We start from the raw sequence: 21,572 nt of genomic DNA on the forward strand, positions 1-21,572 counted from the left end.
TCCCCTGCACAATTAAGATTTGCCACTGATACAGGTGATCAGTTTTGCTAATTCATATGGTGGTTAATGAGTATAAAATGCTACCCCAAGCTCTTTGAGTGGAGCCACTGGAGCTCCATTAAATGTTATATGTTTTGTTTGTTGTGTTTGTTACTTTGAAAAAACCAATAATATATATATTTTTTTTAAAAAGGAAGAAATGGCCTAGAGCTGAAAAAAGACCTCTAGTACAACAGCGCAAATACAAATGGTAATAAAATTTTGAAAAAATTGCAAGGATATAACTCCAGTATCCAACAGCAAATTAACAAAAGATCTTAATATTCTTACTGGAGCTTTAAAAAGGAGGGTGGTAGCTGGATCAATGGGAGTGGAGGAGAGAGGCTGGTTAGCAGCAAATATATTTTAATTAAATTCTGACCAACTCAACAGAGCACTGGTATAATAATTGAAAGCATCTTCGAAAGCTCGGGGAGGGGTTTATTTGATAGCTAATGCCATCTTCAAAAACTAAATTACAGGGCAGAATTAATGTCACGACAGGATTTTAAATTCTGATTTAACATGCACTACAGTATTTGCCTGTCTGCTGATTATAAAGAGCCAGGAGTCTCTCTAAGTTCAAGAAGCTTGAGAAAGAGCTTAAGGATGTCCTGTCACAAAAGCCAGTAAACTAACTGCCAAGCCACCTAATCTGACTGACTTCAAGATGGACTTCTCCCTAGGAAATCCAACCACACTATTTTCTGGAGAGATCAAAATCACATGAGCCTGTCTTTAAAAACATAGCAGCACTACGTCTATTATGGGTGTATTCTGTGCTCTCTTTTCAGAGGAGGGGTTTTAGGAGAAAATCCATGAATATTGTTGCAGCACTCTGCCTAATTTAATAAAAAATGCATGCTTTAGGTATGACCCCAATCTTTAATTCAAGGGATTTTCTTCCATGTTGATCCCTTTACCTGCTCCCTAAGTCAATGTTTCCCAACCTTGGCAACTTGAAGATATCTGGACTTCAATTCTGGGAGTTGAAGTCCAGATATCTTCAAGTTGCCAAGGTTGGGAAACACTGCCCTAAGTTGTGGACAGCAGTTCATCATTATTACCTGACCCTTACCCACCCCAAATAGCCCGCTCTCCCAAAGATATGGCTTTTTCATGGTAGATCCCATGAATGTGATTTGCACCTTCTCTTAACTCTCCCAATTAGTATTGCTACTTAGGCAGTATTAATTTCACAATTTTACAGTATGTGGGAAGAGGAAATGACAGGCCACTATCCTAAAAAGCTGACAACTTAATTTCTGATAGTGGGAACAGAACAAAGGAATGATTGTATTTGATATATTATATAGGTTTTGGTTGCTTTTGACTCATTTTGCACCAAACCTTTCCTCCTGTTTCAAATTCATGATTTTCTGAGCCTAGAATTTCTTTCATACAATGCTGTGATCATTTCCCATTGTTGTTTCTCCACTTCCTACCACAAACCCTACTGGTACTATATATATGCTCCTTCCAGCTGCCTCTTTATTGTTAGCAAGTGGATGTACAATGATTTATAGGCAGCGTCTCCGGCTAAGCAGTCCATGAGGCCCTAGCTTCCAAGTTGGAGCCAGGGAGGAGGGTCTCTGAGCACTTGGAAGAGAAGGAAGTAGGCAAAAGAACAGCTGGAGACCTTCTGCTGTGGAGGAAAGAGAAGAAGAGTGAGCTTCAAAGAAGGAAGACCTCCCCCTATGAAGCACATGGTGTGTGTGTGTGTGCATATGGTAGGGAGGAAAATAGGAGCACTAAAAGGGGAAGAAAACTAATTGATGGGGGGGGGAAGCAAAGCATAGATGAAGGCTTTTAATATCCCCAGGAAAACCATGTCCACCATCTTCCTCTCCAGAAATGAGTATGAAACGCATGGCTCAGCAGGAGAGGACAAGAACTAGCTGTCCCTTCTGCAATCGATGTGCTGATGATATGGGCAGCTTCAAAGACATTGTAGTAGATGAGTAGGGGCGGATCAAGTTCAAAGCACAGAACTTTTCAGCTTCTGAACCAGGAGTCACATCCTGCCAAGAAGACCAAAGAAAATAAAAGACTCCATCTTTATGGAATCTTTATGGCACATGTCTTTGGAAAGAGGAAATAAAAATTGTTGGTGACACCTCATTGTCTCTCTCTCTCTCTCTCTCTTTTCTCTCTCTCTCTCTCTCTTTTCTCTCTCTCTAGGTTTGGAAACCAAGCATAGGTAAGGACAAGTTAGAGTTTGGATAGAAAACTATCTGGGGTTATGAGAGCTGGAGGCTAAAGTGGGAAGTTATAAACCACCCAGGAAGAAGCCAATGGCAAACTACATTGCTGTTGCTTTAAAAACTGTATGGAGGTATCTGTAAAATCATTAGGGGTCAAGCTCAACTTGGGAGATTTTACTTTTTATCAAAGGATTCATGGCACTTTTGCTAAAATTATACTTTATGGGTTCACAAGAACTTCCAAGCAACCTGAGTAGTGGGGAAAGGAACCCCAACAATAACAGGGGGAAGAATCTTCCTGGCAGATAGAGGGGGAGAGATGTAGCAGGCTCAGGAGATCCAAGAAACTGTTTTCAGAAAGGGGGAAACCCTGCATTAAAACAAAACAAACATTGAAAATGTGAGGGTCAATATGCAAGGTAAATAAAGCCTCAGAGGAATGTTAGAATAATCACTTACATTTAAATTCTAAATAAGTGCTTTTCTATCTTTTCTCAACTATCACCCAGCTGCATGGGAGTAAGAAGTACATCTGGAAGGCATCCAGATGGGAAAAGCTACTATGAAGACAAATGCATGATTACGTAAATATTTTTTAAAATAATAACTCCAGAGGTGTCTTAGAAAATATGAAGCCTACAGTGGATGGAATCCTGTCATCAGCAGTCACATATGCCACACATGTGTAGTAAAACATGCTTTCTATTGTTCCTTAATTTACTTATCTAAATAAAAGAGTAAAGAGTAAATGCTGGATTTTACCAATAGGGAACTGATGCTGAAAAAGAGAGACCTACTCAAAACATCCATAGAGGATATAGGCCACCATTGCTTTAAACACTAAAAAATAATTATTTATTATTATTATTATTATTATTATTATTATTATTATTATTTATTAGATTTGTATGCTGCCCCTCTCCGCAGATTCCCCCCTCCTTTTAAAAAAACCTGTATAATAGATACCAGATTAACTCTTCTATAATTTCAAGCTAAATGCAGTATTGCCACCTTGATTTATGGGACTATCTGAACTTCTCCCGTCAAGTCTGCACCTTATAAAGTACATGTACTTAAACTGCCTGGGAATAATCTTCAGTGGCCTCTGAAACACATTGCTTTAAATTTCTGAAAACCATTCCTGAGATACAAAGGGAAGATCCCTTCTGCTTCAGAGCTGTGAATGCCTATTAGCCAGAAATGCCAATAAGCAAGTCTCCTTATCAAAACCTCCATCCTGGGGGGGGAGGGGACTGCAAAAATAAAAAGGAGCAGACACCAATTGTGTTGTCTCTTTGTAAGGAGGTGGTTTCCACAAGCAGCCTTCAAACCAAGGTTGCTCTGGGAAGGACTAGCCTCAAGGCTCTTGACCAACGCCTCTCCCCTCCTCCGAAGGCCTTTGAATGGTACACCAGGGCTACAGAGACTGGTATCTAGGCTTCCTCAGCCCCAGAGAAGAAAAGGCCTCAAACACAGAAAATCCCCTCTTCCTGCCGACCTCAGGCCTCAGTAGCTAGGAAGAAAGGCCGCCCGAGTTTGCATTTCTTGAATTGAGATACCTAGTTCTGGATGCCTCCCTTTTACTCCTCTCACAGATCCTCCTCCCCCTCCTCCTCCCCCCCTCCCCGTCTACCAGTCCCTCCCCTCAAGCTTTCAGACCCCCGCCTCTCTCCTTGCCCGGCCCCACCTTCCTTTGTGTAGCGGGTCCCTATCGGAGAACTTTCGCCCCCACCCCCCCAAAAAAAACCCCAACCCGGGGAAAGAAAAGAGAGGCAGGCAAGGCCACGAAAGGGCTCTAGGATGACCGCAGCAGGGGGCAGCCTTCCAAGATGACGGCCTGGGGCTGCCTCGTGCGGGGCTACGGCCGCCAGGCTCACGACGGCTCCGCTCCAGGCAGCAGAGCAGGTGGAAGGAGCGAAGGGGATCCGCCCCCGCCCGAGACAAAGTGCCAGGGAGGGGGGGGAACGCGCCTTCCAGCCTGAAAATCCCACGCGAGGGCTTCCCGGGCTGCCAGTCCCCCTCGCCTTAAAGAGGGCGCCGCCTTTTTCACCACAAAAGACCCGTCGGAGCATCTTCAGCCGGCGCCCTCCTTTCAATCCCACACAGAAAAAAAAAAAGGAGCCGTCGCCCCACCTCGCCCCAAACGGCAAGCGGCGTTGCCAATGCACCACTCGGGGGGTTTGCTAATGGCTTCTTCTCCCTCCGCCCGTTCGTCCCCCCGTTCAAGGAGCATCTTGCCGGTGGGAGGCGCGGAATTCCCCCTGCCTGCTCATCCTCCGCGGCTAAACGGGGAGCATTTTTCAAGGGGGGTGGGGGTGTGAAGGAGCGGGCGAGCCTTTTCCCAGAGAAGAAAAAGCGAGGCGGGCAGGCAAAGGCAGACACCGCCCACGCCCCCCTGTACAAAGCGGCTTGGAGCCACCGCCCCCTCCCCACCGAGGGGACAAAGAGCTTGGGTCGCCTTGAGTGGGTGGGCGGGTGGACAGGGGGGGGTGTCTTACCAGTCCGTGGGGCTGTCTTCTCCGATCACCTCCTGATACGAGGCCAGCAGCTCCAGGCGGTTGGCGCTGAAGCTCACGCCAGCCATGGCCGGCGGCGACGGAAGGATGCTGCTGTCGGGAGCGGGGAGAGAGAGCAGTACCGGGAGCCGCGCTCGGATGAAGACAGGCCGCCTCGCCTGCTCGCCTCGGAGACACTGCAGCAGCCGAGAGGAGAGCCGGGCGGGCGAGGAGAGGAGGCTCCGCCTGCGCGGGCGCGCTGGGTCCTAGCGCCGGCAGCACGGGCTCCCCCACCCCTCCCCTCCCACCCCTGCCCCGTCTCTCCTCAGCCTCCCGGTTTCTCCACACGTGGGTGCGCGGGATCAGCCATCTTGCAGCCCCTTAAAAGCCCTTCGGCGAAAGAGCCCGGCCGGCACGAGAGAAAAAAGAACCCGCCCTCCCCTCAGGTGTTAAGTTGTGGGCGTAGGAGATGGGCCATCCCCACAGAGCATCTGTTGTTCCTTCTCTCCGCAGCCTCTCGGGAACTGTGTACACGGCGACATCCTCGGGGTGAACTTCCCTCACACTCTGCACGAGCACCGATAGGCCGTTGTGTATAAAAACAAGTTTATGGTTGTGATCCGTCTCACAGGGACCGGCCAGAAAGGAACTTGACTGAGGGACTCTCTTCCAAAGGGCATCTTCTGGTCCCAGATCGCAGGAGAGTACAGTATAAACTTTTTATAGTTTAGTTCTGGATGCCTCCCTTTACTCCTTTAAGGCAGAGGTCTCCAACCTTGGCAACTTTAAGCCTGGAGGACTTCCACTCCCAGAATTCCCCAGCCAGCAATGCTGGCTGGGGAATTCTGGGAATTGAAGTCCTCCAAGCATGAAGTTGCTAATGTTGAAGACCCCTGCTTTAAGGGGAAAAAACTGGAAACTTCCCCCATCTTGCACCTTCTTGGGGTGTTGTTTCCCCGTTGCAAAGGCCATCCCCGGGTTGATGGCTGTGTGGATTGGTGGTAATCATATCCAGCACATCTGGATACCATCAGGCTGGGAAAAGATTTAAGCAGGGAAAGCCATCCTCAGCCCTGATGATTTACACCAGAACAATTGAATCAGTACAGACTACAGCAGCTGTGGGGTTGTTTGGTTTTTTTCCCCCCTCTCCAAATGACACACATCCCTCCTGTATTTTTTTTTTAAGTTGATCACTGCTTGCTGCGTTTGGAAAAGTGCAGGATGCTGACCCCCTACCGTCACTCTTCAGCACTTCTCATAGGCATTAGATGTCTGCCTGTTTGAAAGATGTCTGCCTCCTGTTTAGCTTCTCCAGGTCATTTTCTGGGACTGCGAAGTCAGACAAAGGCTCGTTCCCATAATGAGTGGGTGGCAGCTGGGCTGTCAAGGCACCTTGCAAAATCCATCAAGTGAGAGGCTTGCTCTCCCTGGGCCCTGCGTTTCTCTTCTAGTCACCTGGCTTCTTCAGCTAAAGCCCAAGTGGTTTCTAGTGGCAATGCAATCAAAGGGAGCAGCTGTAATGATGACCTGGACAAGGTGAAGAGTAGGGGGAGACTAATTGCCCCTGGCTTCACATTCCCATTTGTTACATTTGCGCTTTCCAAAACAAGCAAATGTCTCCCACCCACCCCCACCAATTTATTTTTTTTTTTGTCCAATACATAATACACATTGAAGAGAATAGATATTTAGTAATATAAATAAAGAAAATAGAAGAAAAGATATAAAAGTATAGGTGAACATATTTGAAAGGAAGATAAATGAGATAAGGAGAGACAATTGGACATGGGACGGAAGGCACACTGGTGCACTTATGCACGCCCCTTACTGACCTCTAAGGAACCTGGAGAGGTCAATCGTGGATAGTCTAAGGGAAAATTGTTGGGGGTTAGGGATTGACACTATTGAGTCCGGTAATGAGTTCCACGCTTCGACAACTCGATTGCTGAAGTCATATTTTTTACAGTCAAGTTTGGAGCGGTTAATATTAAGTTTGAATCTGTTGTGTGCTCTTGTGTTGTTGCGATTGAAGCTGAAGTAGTCATTGACAGGTAGAACGTTGCAGCATATGATCTTGTGGGCAATACTTAGACCGTGTTTTAGGCAACGTAGTTCTAAGCTTTCTAGACCTAGGATTGATAGTCTGCTTTCGTAGGGTATTCTGTTTCGAGTGGAGGAGTGAAGTACAAAATCCTCCAGAACCAGGCTATGCCGAACTACCATATTCCGAAATATTTATAAAGCAAAAATCCTAAGAGTAAAGGTTGGTCTAAAAGGACAGAGGGGAAGGAAACTGCATGAAATATCATGGAAGTGGAAAAAATATCCTCGGAGATGGTAATGGCAAACAACTACATTGCTGCTCCAAAAATATATCCATATCATCCCCAGGAGTCAAATTCTATTTGAGGTGGCCTTAGCAACAATTATGAATGAAATGAATTTAACAGTGTTTCCATGTGTGCTAAGCTCTTGTTATCGTCTATCTTACAGTCTACGTATAGATCAACTTTCCTTGAAACAATGACCTCAAGGCATTGATTTGATGTGTGCTTTAGATGAGGCTTTGCTTCCCTAGAAAATGTGCTCCATTGAAAAGTTGCCTCATTACAATAAATCTTTCATAAAAATTAGGATCAATAATCAGACTTGTATGCCGCCCCTCTCCGTAGACTTGGGGCAGCTCACAGCAATAATAAAACAATGTACAACAAATCTAATAATTTAAAAATCACTAAAAAACCCTTATTAAAAGAAAACATACACACACACAAACAAACATACCATTATATTTTTTTTGAATCCTGAAATAAGTGCTTGGCCTTATTGCCATGTACTCAAAAGTCTGATTGGGCTTATTATCTTATTTTGGTGGGGAAAGGGTATATATCTTAAACAAGGAAGTGCACAGAACACTTCTCCAGATTATTAAGCATAATGCAATGATTCATTAAAAAGGATAAATTAATTTGTAAATAGAATTTATGGTGGGGGAACAGTGTAAAAAGAGCAGCTTTCCTCATCTCCAAATCAAGTATATGAAGCATATGATATCTCAGCAGGTGCCAGGTTCCTAGGAATCCATCATAAACTTTGACCAAGCAACTCTAGTAGCTTCCTTCTTTTGATTCCACTGTGGTTCTTCTCTCATTTTTTTAATGAACGTGTGGACAGCCATTGCACTAAACTGGGTGGACTTGCCTGTGTGTGTGTGTATTCCTCACTCTCCAAGATTGCTTATATTTCACTGAACTATTACCAGAAGAGAAACAAACTGTCTACTTACGATGTCCACCTTGTTCCAGATTAGGCAATTTCCTTATAATAAGGGAATTATTCCCAGCAGTTTCTGACCTAAAGCATCTTTATTCCATGAAAAGATGTTTGCTAGTTGCTGCTTTTCAAAATAAAATATGTGAATAGAATATAGAATAGAATAGGAATTTTATTGGCCAAGTGTGATTGGACACACAAGGAATTTGTCTTGGTGCACGTGCAGTTTTGAATTGTAGCAATCATAGTTACTTTCTCTTGAAATTTCCTCTAAGTACAATTAGAGGACAAGGAACAGAAAGAAAGTAATAGCAATGTGCTTTGAATGTCCATTATTTGCATCTCCTTTCTGTACTTCCAATGTTCCAAACATTAGGAACTCCTAAACAATCAGAGCCCACAAAGATGAAGAATTAAAAGACATATTTTATTAGAGCATCAAAGGTGGCAAGGAATCACAGACTCCTAGCTGAACAGCGCAGTTCTGAAAAATACATTTAGAGCAAAAAAAAACAAATTAGTTCTTTGGTAGGGATGCTTTGGGACCATCAACTGACTTCAGAAGCTGTGTGCTACAGTATATATAAAGTTGTGGTCCTAGGTATAGAGTAGTCCCAAGTTCATCTCATGATGGAGAAGCAGTTTTTGCTGGTGTGAAGAAGTAGGATCTTGAAACTGTACTTTCTTGTATGGGTACTTTGAAGTAAGCTTTTTTCTTGGACTGTGGAAACTTACACCACCATCCTTTAGATAAGCCACTCACTTTCTGTCATAGGGGGTCTCATCTTTTTCTTACTAGCAAATGGTTAGGAGGAAAAGAGATTTAGGGTTTGCAGGGGGGGGGGTTGGAGAAAGGAATTTTATTGAGCAACATAGCTGGAAATATACGTGAATGAGTAAAAGGCAGAGCCAACCAGATTATAGAAGCCCTTTGCAAATGCTTTGTCAGAGAAGGAAGAGGGAGCAGAGGATTGTTGGTAATTACATTGCAAAGGGGACAGAAAGTAATGCTAGTGAACTCTGGGGAAGAAAGCTGCCTTCCCTCACTTTTCCCTGGGGCATCAATAGCAAGTTTTCACTGAGTTAATGACTTCAGGGGGAAGGCCAGCTGATGCTTCCTTTCAAGCGTGCCATCGTTTGGGATCCTTTACTAGGGAGAAACTTCGTGAGACTTTCTTTCTTTGGCTGAAATTGGCACAGAACTCTACAGTATCTTTCCTTAAGCTGGTGTCCTCTAGAACAGTGTTTCCCAACCTTGGCAACTTGAAGATATTTGGACTTCAACTCCCAGAATTCCCCAGCCAGCGAACGCTGGCTGGGGAATTCTGGGAGTTGAAGTCCAGATATCTTCAAGTTGCCAAGGTTGCGAAACACTGCTCTAGAAGTCCTGGACTTCCACTCCCCAAACATCTAGCAATTTCAACCACAAGTGGGATGAAGTCTGCAAGAGACAAAAGGCCAAATGCACAGGCAGAACACCAGTTTATATTTTTTAAAAACACAACAGTTGTAAACCTCCCTAAAAGGACCCTGAGCGTTTTATCCTTTCCCTCCATGGGGAAAAAATGGTCAAGTGAGACATCTGGTCTGGGGCGGGGGAGGGGGGTTTCTCAGGACAGGAAAGAGGGGGTGCAGAGTTTGGGCAGGCAGCAGCTTGGGCACTTAAGGTCTCCTCGCCCTCACACGTGGGAGAAAGCGTGGCTCTTACACAGCGGCTTGTCCTTTTTGGAGTAGAATGTTTTTCCTTCCAAATTCATCTGGCAGATCTGTGGGGGGGAGAAAGACACTCTCCATGAGATTCACGCCACTTCACCCTTCCCCTCCCGTGATAATAAAGGCCTGGATAGATAATAGAAGGAGGGGATCAGCCTGACAGCTCCTGCCTCCTGCTACCATTAACACATAGGGCAGTTGCCCCCCCCCCAACGTTAATTATAACTGTTATGCCTCCATTTCCTCCAGGAGCTCTGCAACATCAACCCTGCAAGGTAGGCTTGGTTAAAATGGAAGACTGGGGTTTACGCCATTCCAGTGATTCCCCATGGCTGTGGAAATCTTTGAAAGGGTCTCTCTGCTGATCCTACATCTCATTGGCTCTCCGCTCTGTTTCATCAGCAGGAGACCTTCGCGTTGCTAGTTACAAAGCAAGGAGAAAAGGGCCTGCGTAGGCACCACTGAGTAGCTCCAACCTCAGTGCACAGGAAGAAGGAAGCACAACTTATGCCAGCCAGTCCTGCCCCTGGCTGGGAAGAATAGCCTGCACTTATTTTATAACACATTTCCCTGAAGTGCAGCAGAAGATAGTAGAATGAGATTACAGTATTTTTCAGAGTATAAGACACCCCTCCCCCCAAAAGGCTGAAAATTTAGGTGCATCTTATACTGTACTTGGAATGTAGCTTTTAGAAGCTTTTTTTAGCTCTAACTATCTTCCCCGGCTCTTCCTTTTTCTTTGCTACTCCCTCCAAAAGAGGTTTTTTCAGCCTTGACGTGATACTAACAGTCTTTCAGGCTTGCAGGGTTTTTTCATTCCTACTCCTCCAAATAAGGTTTTTTTCCATCCCCCAAGTCTTTGAAGGCATGTTTTCATTGCCGCTCCCTCTGAAAAAGTTTTTTTTCCCAGCCCTAACAAGGGGATAAAATAATGTGCGGAAGCTGACCAGATTAAAGTAGGTAGATTTTTTTCACCTATTTTCCTCCCCCCAAACTAAGGTGCATCTTATACTCCAGTGTGTCTTATGCTCCGAAAAATACGGTAGTTAAAACTTGAGAGAGGGGAAGAGGAGAGAGACTGTCTTACCGCACACACAAAGCAAGTGTCGTGCCAGCTGAAGCCCAGGGCCTCAAGGAAACGGTCACCAGCGTCTATTTTGAAATCACAGCCACGGCACTTAGTTCCAAACATCTTGTCATAATCTTGCACAAAGGGGAGAGACAGGAGGACAGGAAAACGACATTATTCCTGAGCCAGCATTCTCAAACATAATACTGTATTGTACCTACGCTGGGTGGGAAAAGGGCTTTGCATTTCCTATGGAGCAGAAGACTGGTGGGAAGGTCAGGCCCCCAAAGCATCTAGAGAGGCCCCCAAACATCCATATACTCTAGTTTTATTTTGCTCGAGGAATGCTGAGTATCAAAACTCTGCATGGTTCCTGATTGGAGTCCTTCTCAGCCCAAGGGAGAATCTAAAAATTCATCACAGGGTCTTCTGCCGTTGCCTTTCTAATTTGTTATTAATATGGCAACTCCTAAAAATAATTGACAGTTCCTCTGGTTTTGTTCAAGGTTAACTTTACACTACCTGAGCTTTTCAACTACACCACCAGCTCTATTTAACATCTTTTAGTTGCATCTACAAATCTGCTATGACTACTCTGGGTTTCCTCCTGACTTTACCTCCCCCCCCCCCAACAACAGCTCCATCTCTCTGCTGTTATAAGCTAAGCTTCTATAGTCTAACACAACTGTGTTGCCTGTTGGGCTAGAGATGGCCGACAATCCTCACACTCAAGTCCAGCAAGGCTACACATGCTGTTAGGAATCCTGGGCAGCGTCCCCACCCTTTTTCTGATGAAAGGCAGCTGCTTGTTCATCTGGGAGAATACCAAATTTATTCACAGCATCCAATAGCGGGGAATGGGGATGGAAGGAGTGACTATTTCATTAGTGAAATCACATCCCTCCCCCTCCCCCCCCCACACCATTTCCTAATGGAATATTCCAGAGCCGTATTGTTCAGACCCAGAATGAAAGGAATGGGGGGGAAAAACAACAATTCCCAGCATGCTTGTTGGCATTTTATGTGATGCAGGTACTAATCTATCATCTCCATAGTAACCTAGCAGAACTAGAACTGCCCAGCAACCATCAACAAAAGGTGATCAAACCAGGAACAGAAGAGAATTGCACGGCAAGTGTTTTATTTTGCAACTTCTTCCTGCTGCCCAGGATAGAAAATCCAGGGCTAATCAATGCTACATTGCATGGATATATGTTTCGGGCAAGACTTTCCCTTTTTGGTAGAAGGAATTCTGATGCCACCAGGACCAATCAGGACCCATTCCATCTCATCAGGCTGGAATGGCAACTCAAGGCTTTCGGAAAGCTTGAAACACAGAGCCCCCCCCCCTCCCTCAATTACTGGGCATGCAGTACCTCTCTCGCAGTAGGGCTGCCCCTCTTCTATGTAGAAAGCACGGTTGCGGATGGGGGTTCTGCAGGCAGCACAGACAAAGCACTGGACGTGCCAGGTCATCTTCAGAGCATGCATAATTTCCTAAGGCGATACAGGAATGTGAGTCACTCCACTGAATGGAGGCACTTTCTTGGCCAATACCACGAGATAATTACGGAGGGGGGGGCAGAGCTTTATGGAGCACTTAGCATCGAACATGCTGTACAGCCCTCATCTTGATAAGCCTGGGCCAGCATGTGCTCCCATTAGGAATCAAGGGAGAAGGAAGTGGCTGGAGAAGGCAGGAGACTGATAAACAGGCCCTGGAGAAAGAGGCTCCAGGAAGTTCCAGCATAGAGCTCTTCATCTTCAACACGTCAGCACCCACTTCTATTCCAGGCCTGAATGAGGCCCTTGAAGAAACAAGCACGTTACTATCTCCTAAGTGGTTTTCAACCTATGGATCGGGACCCCTGTGGCGGTGTGTGTATGTGTGTGTGTGTCGAACGACCGTTTCACAAGGGTCGCCTAAGACAATTGGGAAAAGACAAATTTCCCATGGTGTTAGGAACTAAAGCTTCTATTCTGGCGACTTGGAATATACACTGCCCCCCTCCCCCCAAAAAAATAAAGGGAACACTCAAATCACATATCCTCGATCTGAATGAATGAAATATTCTCATTGAATACTTTGTCCCGTACAAAGTTGAATGTGCTGATAACAAAATGAAATTGATTGTCAATCAGTGTTGCTTCCTAAGTGGGCAGTTTGATTTCATAGATGTTTGATTTACTTGGAGTTATATTATGAAGTTTAAGTGTTCCCTTTATTTTTTTTCAGCTGTATATATTTACAATCCAACCAATAAGGCATTTACAGTGGGGGTGTCCCTCTAGCCTTCCTGCCAATCAGCTTAAAGCTCTGTTGGGAGAATTGGCCCTAGACTTATGGTTGGGAGTCACAACATGAGGAACATGTATTAAGGCAGTGGTTCTCAACCTTGGGGTCGGGACCCCTTTGGGGGTCGAACGACCATTTCACAGGGGTCACCTAAGACAATTGGGAAAAGACAAATTTCCAATGGTGTTAGCAACTAAAGCTTCTATTCTGGCATCTCGGAACATATTTTTACAATCCAACCAATCAGGTGTTTACAGGGGGGTGTCCCTCTGACCTCTTGCCAATCAGCTTAAAGATCTGTTGGAAGAATTGGCGCTAAACTTATAGCTGGGGGTCACCACAAGATGAGGAACTGTATTAAGGGGTTGCGGCATTAGAAAGGTTGAGAATTGTGACGCCCCACCCACCCCGTAGCTCTTTCTTCACCAGTTCAAATCTCACCAGGCTAAAGGTTGACTCAGCCTTCCTATCCTTCTGAGGTGGGTAAAACGAGAACCCCGATTGTTGGGGGCGATATGCTGACTCTGTAAACCGCTTAGGGCTGTAAAGCACTGTGAAGCGGTATATAAGTCTAAGCACTAGTGCTATTTCTGGACTTCAGCTCCCATTGGCTTAGTCAGACTGACTAAAAAACTGGAAGGAGGGGTTAGTCACTCTAAAGGGTTAAGAGTCAACCAGGCTTTCCCGAATGGTCCTCACTTCGGGCATACCTGAGGCTGTAACCTGCTACCCCGAAGGCCACGTTTCACCTGGACTCACCCCTGTAATCTTCTTCTTGCACTTGGCGCAATTGGGGGCGTAACGCATGTCGTAGCACTTGGGGCAAAAGATGGAGCCCTTCTCTTCAAAAAAGCCCCCCTCGTCAAGCACCTTCCTGCACTGTGAGCAGGTGAACTCTTCTGGGTGGTAGTAGCGTCCCAGAGCCATCAGGTAGCGCCCCCTGTTGGAAAGCAAAGAGAACGGGTGAGTGGTGGATTGGCAGCAACTCTCTTCCGCTGGAAAGGCAGGCGCTCTCCCACAGGCCTGCATTACTCACATTGCAGGAAGCCAAAAAACCCGCACTTCCGAGACTCCCGTTCACTTCGCACGTATTTCAATCCTTATTAGCAAAGGCAATCGGTACATTTATTTCCTCAATCAAGTAATGAGGGAAAAAAGAGGGGAATAGCAGGGCCCCACTAGATGTTGCTAAAGCAGTGTTTCCCAACCTTAGCTACTTGAAGATATTTGGACTTCAACTCCCAGAATTCCCCAGCCAGCAAATGCTGGCTGGGGAATTCTGGGAATTGAAGTCCAGATATCTTCAAGTGGCCAAGGTTGGGAAACACTGGCTAAAGTACAACCGGCAGCATTTCTACCTGCTGGCCATGTTGGCTGGGTGGCTGGAGCTGTTAATAGAGCAGCAGAGGGAGGCCACAACGAGCTCCCCACCCCAGGTGGAAAACCTCTGCGTCTCACCTGATGATTTTGTTGCACTGATAGCAGACGGGCGTTTTGCTGGCACTCTCCGGAGCTTGCTGTGCGGCCTGGACAATAGAGTTGCGGTTCTGCACAGGCGTTGGGGTGGCCGGCTGGCTGTGGGTGCTCAGCACAGTGCTGGTTTTATCGGGCGCGTATCGCTCAGCAAAGGAAGGATCCACAGCCCAAGGTGGGCGACTGGACGGGCCCGTGACAGGTGCAGGCTTTGGCGCAGTAGAACCTGGCGGAAATGACACAAGGTATCTGGAACGGCACATTTAATGGGGTGCTTGGGCAATCCAAAACTTGCAAGGCTCATGCGCCGATTCCCTGTGTCGGTCATTGGGAATACAGTGGTACCTCTACCTAAGTACGCCTCTACTTACAAACTTACAAAGTACTTTTCTAGATAAGAACCGGATGTTCAAGATTTTTTTGCCTCTTCTCAAGAACCATTTTCCACTTACAAACCCGAGCCTCTGAAACTGTAACCGGAAAAGTCAGTGAGAAGCCTCCATGGGGCCTCTCTAGGAATCTCCTGGAAGGAAACAGGGCCGGAAAAGTCAGTGAGAAGCCTCCATGGGGCCTCTCTAAGAATCTCCTGGAAGGAAACAGGGCCGGAAAAGGCAGGGAGAAGCCTCCGTGGGGCCTCTCTAGGAATCTCCTGGAAGGAAACAGGGCCGGAAAAGGCAGGGAGAAGCCTCCATGGGGCCTCTCTAAGAATCTCCTGGAAGGAAACAGGGCCGGAAAAGGCAGGGAGAAGCCTCCATGGGGCCTCTCTAAGAATCTCCTGGGGAGAAACAGGGCCGGAAAAGGTGGGGAGAAGCCTCTGTGGGGCTTCTCTAGGAATCTCCTGGGAGGAAAGAGGGCCGGAAAAGGCAGGGAGAAGCCTCTGTGGGGCCTCTCTAGGAATCTCTTGGGAGGAAACAGAGCCTCCACCATCCCTATGGTTTCCCGAATTGCACGCATTATTTGTTTTTGCATTGATCCCTATGGGGAAAATTGCTTCTTCTTACAAACTTTTCTACTTAAGAACCTGGTCACAGAACAAATTAAGTTCATAAGTAGAGGTACCACTGTACCTTATACCAGTGGTTCCCAATCTTTTTTTGGCCATACCCCACCCAAGCATCTCTAAAATCTTGATGACCCCCCCCCCAATGACATATAATACTATTCAAAAAGTGAACTCTACACGTGCAGAAGAAGCCTAAAAGGCCACCAACTTGGTTTAAACAAGGCTGCAATTGCCTCCATTAAAAAATCAATTTCCCCCCTCCCCGTGTGGGGCGTAGGCCCCATGTTGGGAACCAGAGTCTTATACCCTCCCGTTTTTCTTTAGGGAAATAATAAATCTGCTTCTAATCTATGCACGCACAAAGGACAATTTAAAATCAGCTCAACTGTTTTATAGAGTTGAAAGCTGCAGCCGCTTCCACCATCAAGAAAGAGACGCTCCTTTGAGGTTTCCCCCCCCCCCCGCCCGCGCGCGCGCTCGCCCCCAACCACTCCAGCTGCCTTTCTCCCTAGCCTGCTTACCATATCCAGGCTCCACTGTCAAGGCTGGTGCAGAAGGCGGATCTGGTATGGAGACCTGGCTACAAAATAATCAATTAGTTCCAAATAACCTGGCCTCTTTTGCCTTATAACCCAAGCACAGAGGTTGGCCCTTCACAATGCATTTAACAGAGGAGAGAACCCCACCTAAATTCGGGTGGGGGACAATTTCCTCCTCCCCAGGCAGGAGTTAAAACCAGGACAAGGAGAGCCTAGGCCGAGTTCTCTGTGTAGCAGTGACCCCTATTGGCTAGTTTGGTCCCCCAACCTGCAGTAGAGTTCAAGGAAGGGGTGGTGTCCCATGGAAGTAAGCAGGAAGTGTCAGTTTTGAGCCCAGATAAGTCCAAAGCTGCCTGAGGAGGTAAGTATCCTTCCATCTTACGTGGACAGGTGGCATCCCACTTTTGCCCTCCACAGAAAAGAAAAAGGAAGAAAAGTCCAATTTAATTAGCCTGAAAAGAAGGCGTAAAGAACTACTGTAGAGAGCGCTATGGACGGGGATTGTTGTCTCCACCACACACTCAGAAGGAAGAACATTCATTCCTCTACAGCAGGGAGGGTGAACCTGTGGCACGCGGAGCCATATCAGAGGCGTTGCCCTATGTCAGATCCAGCGGGCATGTGCGCGCTAGACAGCTGATTTCCGGCCTTGTGGAAGGCCGTTTCACCCTCCAGAGCAGGGGTGGGCAATACATTTTACCATGGGGCTGCATGAGAAATTGGGATGGTTTCAGAGGGCCGGACTGATATAATTAACTCAGTTCTGCCCTCTTCCTTGTTTTCTTTCTCCCAAATTACCCCTCCCCCCCCAATACACACAGAAAGAGCGCAAACCTCCCCCCTGTTCCTTATTGGCCCCTCCGCTCTCCTCCCCCTCCTCCCTTCACGTCCTCACTCGCGCTGCCCCTCCCCAGCAGCCCACCCCCCCACTCCTGTCTGGCCCCACCCCCCGCATTATCACAATAACACTCACTATTATCTCAGGGACCGCCTTCTGCTGCATGAATCCCAGCGACCAGTTAGGTCCCACAGAGTGGGCCTTCTCCGGGCCCCGTCAACTAAACAATATCGTTTGGCGGGACGCAGGGGAACAGCCTTCTCTGTGGCGGCCCTGTCCCTCTGGAACCAACTCCCCCCAGAGATTAGAATTGCCCCCACCCTCCTTGCCTTTCATAAGCTTCTTAAAACCCACCTCTGCCACCAGGCATGGGGGAACTGAGATATTCTTTCCCCCTAGGCATTTAAAATTTTATGCATGTTATGTCTGTATGTATGTTTGGTTTTATAATAAGGGGTTTTTTAGTTGTTTTAGTATTGGATTGTTACATGCTGTTTTTATTACTGTTGTTAGCCACCCCGAGTCTGCGGAGAGGGGTGGCATACAAATCCAATAAATAAATAAATAAACTTATGGCACAATAAAACCCAATATGGCATTAATGATAATAATAATAATAATGATAATAATAATGATAATAATAATACAATAATAATAATAATTTATTAGATTTGTATGCCACCCCTCTCCGAAGACTCAGGGTGGCCGCCCACCCACCTTCCTCCCCTCTGTGTCTTATCCCCTGGGCTGTTGTCCCCCCCCCCCATCTCAGCTGCCCAGCCTGTTCCCGCCACGGTTGGGCAGCTGCTGCCCTGAGCCTCAACAACTGCCCCCCTCTCAACCCGCTGCCTTTTGTCCGGCATCGCAGAGAGGAGAGAGCCGTGAGGAAGGAGGGATTGTTGCTTTCCTGTGGCAAAACGGGACTAAAAAGGGCAACCCCGATTTGTCCCGCGACGGTGGGGCTCTAAGAGAGCCTTGTTGGTGGGTGCTTTTTTGTCCTGTTCATTCGAGGTGCTTGCTCCCCCACCTCCCACTTCATGGCTTCCTCCTCCAGGAAACTGGTCACAAATAGCGGGCAGACCGGTCACAGATAGCGGGTGGGCCAGATGTGGCCCATGGGCCACCCCTTGCCCAGGTCTGCTCCAGAGGCTTCCCTGAAACCCCGGAGTACGAAAATCCATCCAATGGGCAAACCAGAAGTCTGTTTTTCCCAACTTCCGGTTTGGTCATTTTTTCACTGTCCCAGGCTTCAGTGAGGCCTCTGCGCATGTGCAGAGATGGGGTGGTATTGTATGCATGTGCAAGAGAAGCGTGGTGTGTGCATATGTGGGGAGGAGGGAATGGGTATGGGCACGTGCTAATACATGCACACACACCTTTTTGGCAGGTGAACCAAAGAGGGTTCGCCATCGCTGCTCTACCGTATATGGTTTCCTTTTCTAAAAAGAGACAAAGGAAACAACTCTTCTCCAGGCTCCAGTCAAGACTGAGTCAAAGGCTGCAGGAGGAGGTGTCTGTCTGCATGCACACAAAGGAAAAGTCTCTTAAATAGTTGTTCTGTTGGGGCCCGTTGTTAAGATAATAATTGTTGGGGCAGTTCCCGAGTCATTGAACAATGGTATAGAAACAATGCCTGGTATTAATGTTGTAGAAGAACAGCCTCTTGCTAAGGCTCCCTGCAGGAAGCAGTAGGACTTTCCCACACAGGAGAGTTAGCAGAATTGAAGATCCTGATCAAAACAAGGCACAAAAACGTCGCCCAGTACAAAGGGGTTACAGGGCCAGAACTGTTTTGGAGTTGGCAACGTACGTCTGGCATAGCTGTCAGGAGGCAACTTTCTTTTTCTTTTTGGTAAAAAACCAAACTTTGTTTGAAAGTATTCCCCAGAACACGGCACCTTTTCTGAATCCTACTGGAATGATAGAAACATAGAAACATAGAAGACTGACGGCAGAAAAGGACCTCATGGTCCATCTAGTCTGCCCTTATACTATTTCCTGTATTTTTATCTTAGGATGGATATATGTTTATCCCAGGCATGTTTAAATTCAGTTACTGTGGATTTACCAACCACGTCTGCTGGAAGTTTGTTCCAAGGATCTACTACTCTTTCAGTAAAATAATATTTTCTCACATTCTTTTGATCTTTCCCCCAACTAACTTCAGATTGTGTCCCCTTGTTCTTGTGTTCACTTTCCTATTAAAAACACTTCCCTCCTGGACCTTATTTAACCCTTTAACATATTTAAATGTTTCGATCATGTCCCCCCTTTCCCTTCTGTCCTCCAGACTATACAGATTGAGTTCATGATGCTGAAGTAAATTCTTAACATTTAAAGAAAATTAGTGAAATCCAGCTCCTTCTACCCTCATCTATCTGATGACTTTTTGTGATACCCGATAAAGTATCACGTAAGGATGGGGTGGGGAATGTGGTGAACACTTGGGTACCAATGCTAGCTTCATGCTGTTTTTACATACAACTCTAGTCAGAGGTGTTTCAATGGGAACATATAGCAATAACATTTAGACTTGTATACCGCTTCATGGTGCTTTTACAGCCCTCTCTAAGCAGTTTGCAGAATCAGCATATTGGCCCCAACAATCTGGGTCCTCATTTTATCCACCTTGGAAGGATGGAAGGCTCAGCCAACCTTGAGCCAGTGGTAAGATTTGAACTGCTGAACTACAGCTAGCAGTTATTATTTATTTATTTATTCAATTTTATTGAATAGCTGAAGTAGCCTGCAGTGCTGCACTCTAACCACTGCGTCACCCTGGCTTTTACATGCTTCTTGTGATACCCAGTAAAGTATCGTGGAAGGATGGGGTGAGGAATGATGTGGTACCAATGCTATCTTCATGTTGTTTTCACCTACAACTCTAATCAGGGGTCATAGTTCCCTCTAAGCTGAGCAGTGAGCAATCGCTCACTTAAAGATCATCATCAACTCAGAGTTTTCCAAACCTGCCCAGAAGCCGAGAGGGAAAGAGAGAGAGAGGAAGAGAGGAAGAGAGAGAAACAGATAGAAAAAAGAGAGGAAGGAAAAGAGAAAGAAAAAGAATGGGAGTAAGGAAGAGAGAAAGAAAATCAAAATCTAGTTTGAAACTAGCTCAACTATTTAAGTGGCATTTTGATATTGATAGAGTTGCCCTATTATGAGCTCACTGTTATAGACACACAGTACAGTATTTTATCTTGAAATTCTCTCAGGCAAAACAGGGTGGGTTTTTTATTTGTTTGTTTGTTTGTTTGTTTGTTTGTTTGTTTGTTTGTTTGTTTGTTTATTATTTCTGTGCCACCCAGTCCCGAAGGGACTGCCGCTCAGACACTATATTTTCCCGCCCACTCCCCCCAAAAATTAGAGGGAACACTGCCAGGGGTGTTTCAATGGGAACATATAGTGCGTCTATCCCAAACCAACAGGGTACATAGGACCACTCTAGATTCCCCCCCCCAACCCCATGTTCAGGCCTCGTGCCTGCAAAAGGACAACCGGCTTATCCATAGATCGTCGAGTAGAAATAAATTATCAGTGCAGAGCTCAGAGGGACATTTCAAGGCCAGATACTACCGCAGGGAGCTGTAGGGCAGGGAAGAGGTGAAATGAAATGGCAGTTTAGTTTGTGTGATGAATCGCAGAGGGAACCACCTCAGCCCTGGAGCAGGCTTTTCCCAGGAAGAAGAGAGCAAGATGCTACCTGCACTTCAGCAGAAAATGCTGCCGGCCAGGAGAAGAAAGGCCTGTGCTGGAGCAGAAGCTCCCCGAAAACAGAAAGATGGAAGAACTGAAGAAATGTATGGAACTTGTCAGATGAAGCAAAGAAGCAGGGGACACCCCTGAGCAACCCCAAGAAAGGGAGAATAAAGCACAGACATTGCCAGGAGGTTCACCCACTTTCTTTCCCCCTTTTTAGATACAGGGGTGGACAAAAAAATGGAAACACCTTGCAGCTCTTCCGTGGAATCCAGATTTGTGAAGCTCCCTTTGAACAGTTTTTGTGGAAACTGGGTTCTGTACGTGTGTATTGCGCTCTGCAGTGATTTTAGGAGCTGCGGTCTTGGGATCCGCTCTAATAATTTGCTTTAGAGTCCGACGGTCTCTCTCAGACAACTTCGATTTTCAACCAGACTGGCTGAGGACGTTTTCATTTCTCTTTCAAAAGCAGTCATTACTTTTGAGACATTACCTCTTGAAATGCCAAACATTCAGGCACTTTCTGTTACACTAGCGCCTGCTATTTGAGCACCAACCATTTGGCCTCTTTGAAAGCCTGAGAGGTCTGCCATTTCTAGAAGGTTACAACCAATTTTCCTAAATTTCTGTTTAAAAAAAGGTAGTTTAAAAAACATATCAAATAACAGAATTAAAAAACAACAATATTAAAATATGTCAAGTTTTGATTGATTTGAACATGTTCAAACATTATGATGCCAAAAAGTCAAGTGTTTCCATTTTTCTGTTCACCCCCTGTACCTAGTTGGGGTGAGCTGAAAAATAACAAGAACCACCCCCTCAGGGTGCAAGCACATCCCCCCCCAAATCTCATGCAAGAACAATTGTGTCAACCCCTAACCCCCAACACTTCTCCCTTAGACTCTCCACGATTGACCTCTCCAGGTTC

General features: G+C 46.2%; 2 protein-coding genes across 8 annotated transcripts in view; both read right to left on the minus strand.

Annotated features, from left to right (window-relative positions):
* The window catches only part of DBN1 (drebrin 1), a 63,819-nt gene extending 58,725 nt beyond the window's left edge, over nucleotides 1-5,094 (minus strand). For all 4 annotated transcript variants that reach the window (XM_070738824.1, XM_070738821.1, XM_070738822.1 and 1 more), the window contains exon 1: nucleotides 4,742-5,094. In XM_070738824.1, coding sequence (XP_070594925.1) covers nucleotides 4,742-4,827 — 86 coding nt within the window. In that variant the 5' untranslated portion in view covers nucleotides 4,828-5,094. The remainder of the gene's footprint in view (nucleotides 1-4,741) is intronic.
* A 3,328-nt stretch (nucleotides 5,095-8,422) lies between these two features.
* Nucleotides 8,423-21,572, minus strand: part of PDLIM7 (PDZ and LIM domain 7) — a 94,313-nt gene continuing 81,163 nt past the window's right edge. The window contains exons 6-12 of one of the 4 annotated variants that reach the window (XR_011557991.1): nucleotides 16,090-16,148; nucleotides 14,551-14,791; nucleotides 13,852-14,032; nucleotides 12,173-12,293; nucleotides 10,815-10,930; nucleotides 9,382-9,780; nucleotides 8,423-9,329 (exon numbers count right to left, since the gene is read on the minus strand). Coding sequence is in view for 2 of the 4 variants with exons in the window: in XM_070738828.1 (XP_070594929.1) it covers nucleotides 9,694-9,780; nucleotides 10,815-10,930; nucleotides 12,173-12,293; nucleotides 13,852-14,032; nucleotides 14,551-14,791; nucleotides 16,090-16,148 (805 nt within the window). In the remaining 2 variants the exon portion in view is untranslated. Of the gene's footprint in view, nucleotides 9,781-10,814; nucleotides 10,931-12,172; nucleotides 12,294-13,851; nucleotides 14,033-14,550; nucleotides 14,792-16,089; nucleotides 16,149-21,572 lie in introns of all 4 variants that reach the window. The other 3 variants (XR_011557992.1, XM_070738829.1, XM_070738828.1) reach the window with 3 other exon arrangements.

This window comes from Erythrolamprus reginae, chromosome 2, assembly GCF_031021105.1.
Source record: "Erythrolamprus reginae isolate rEryReg1 chromosome 2, rEryReg1.hap1, whole genome shotgun sequence".
NCBI classification, from domain to species: Eukaryota; Metazoa; Chordata; class Lepidosauria; order Squamata; family Dipsadidae; genus Erythrolamprus; species Erythrolamprus reginae.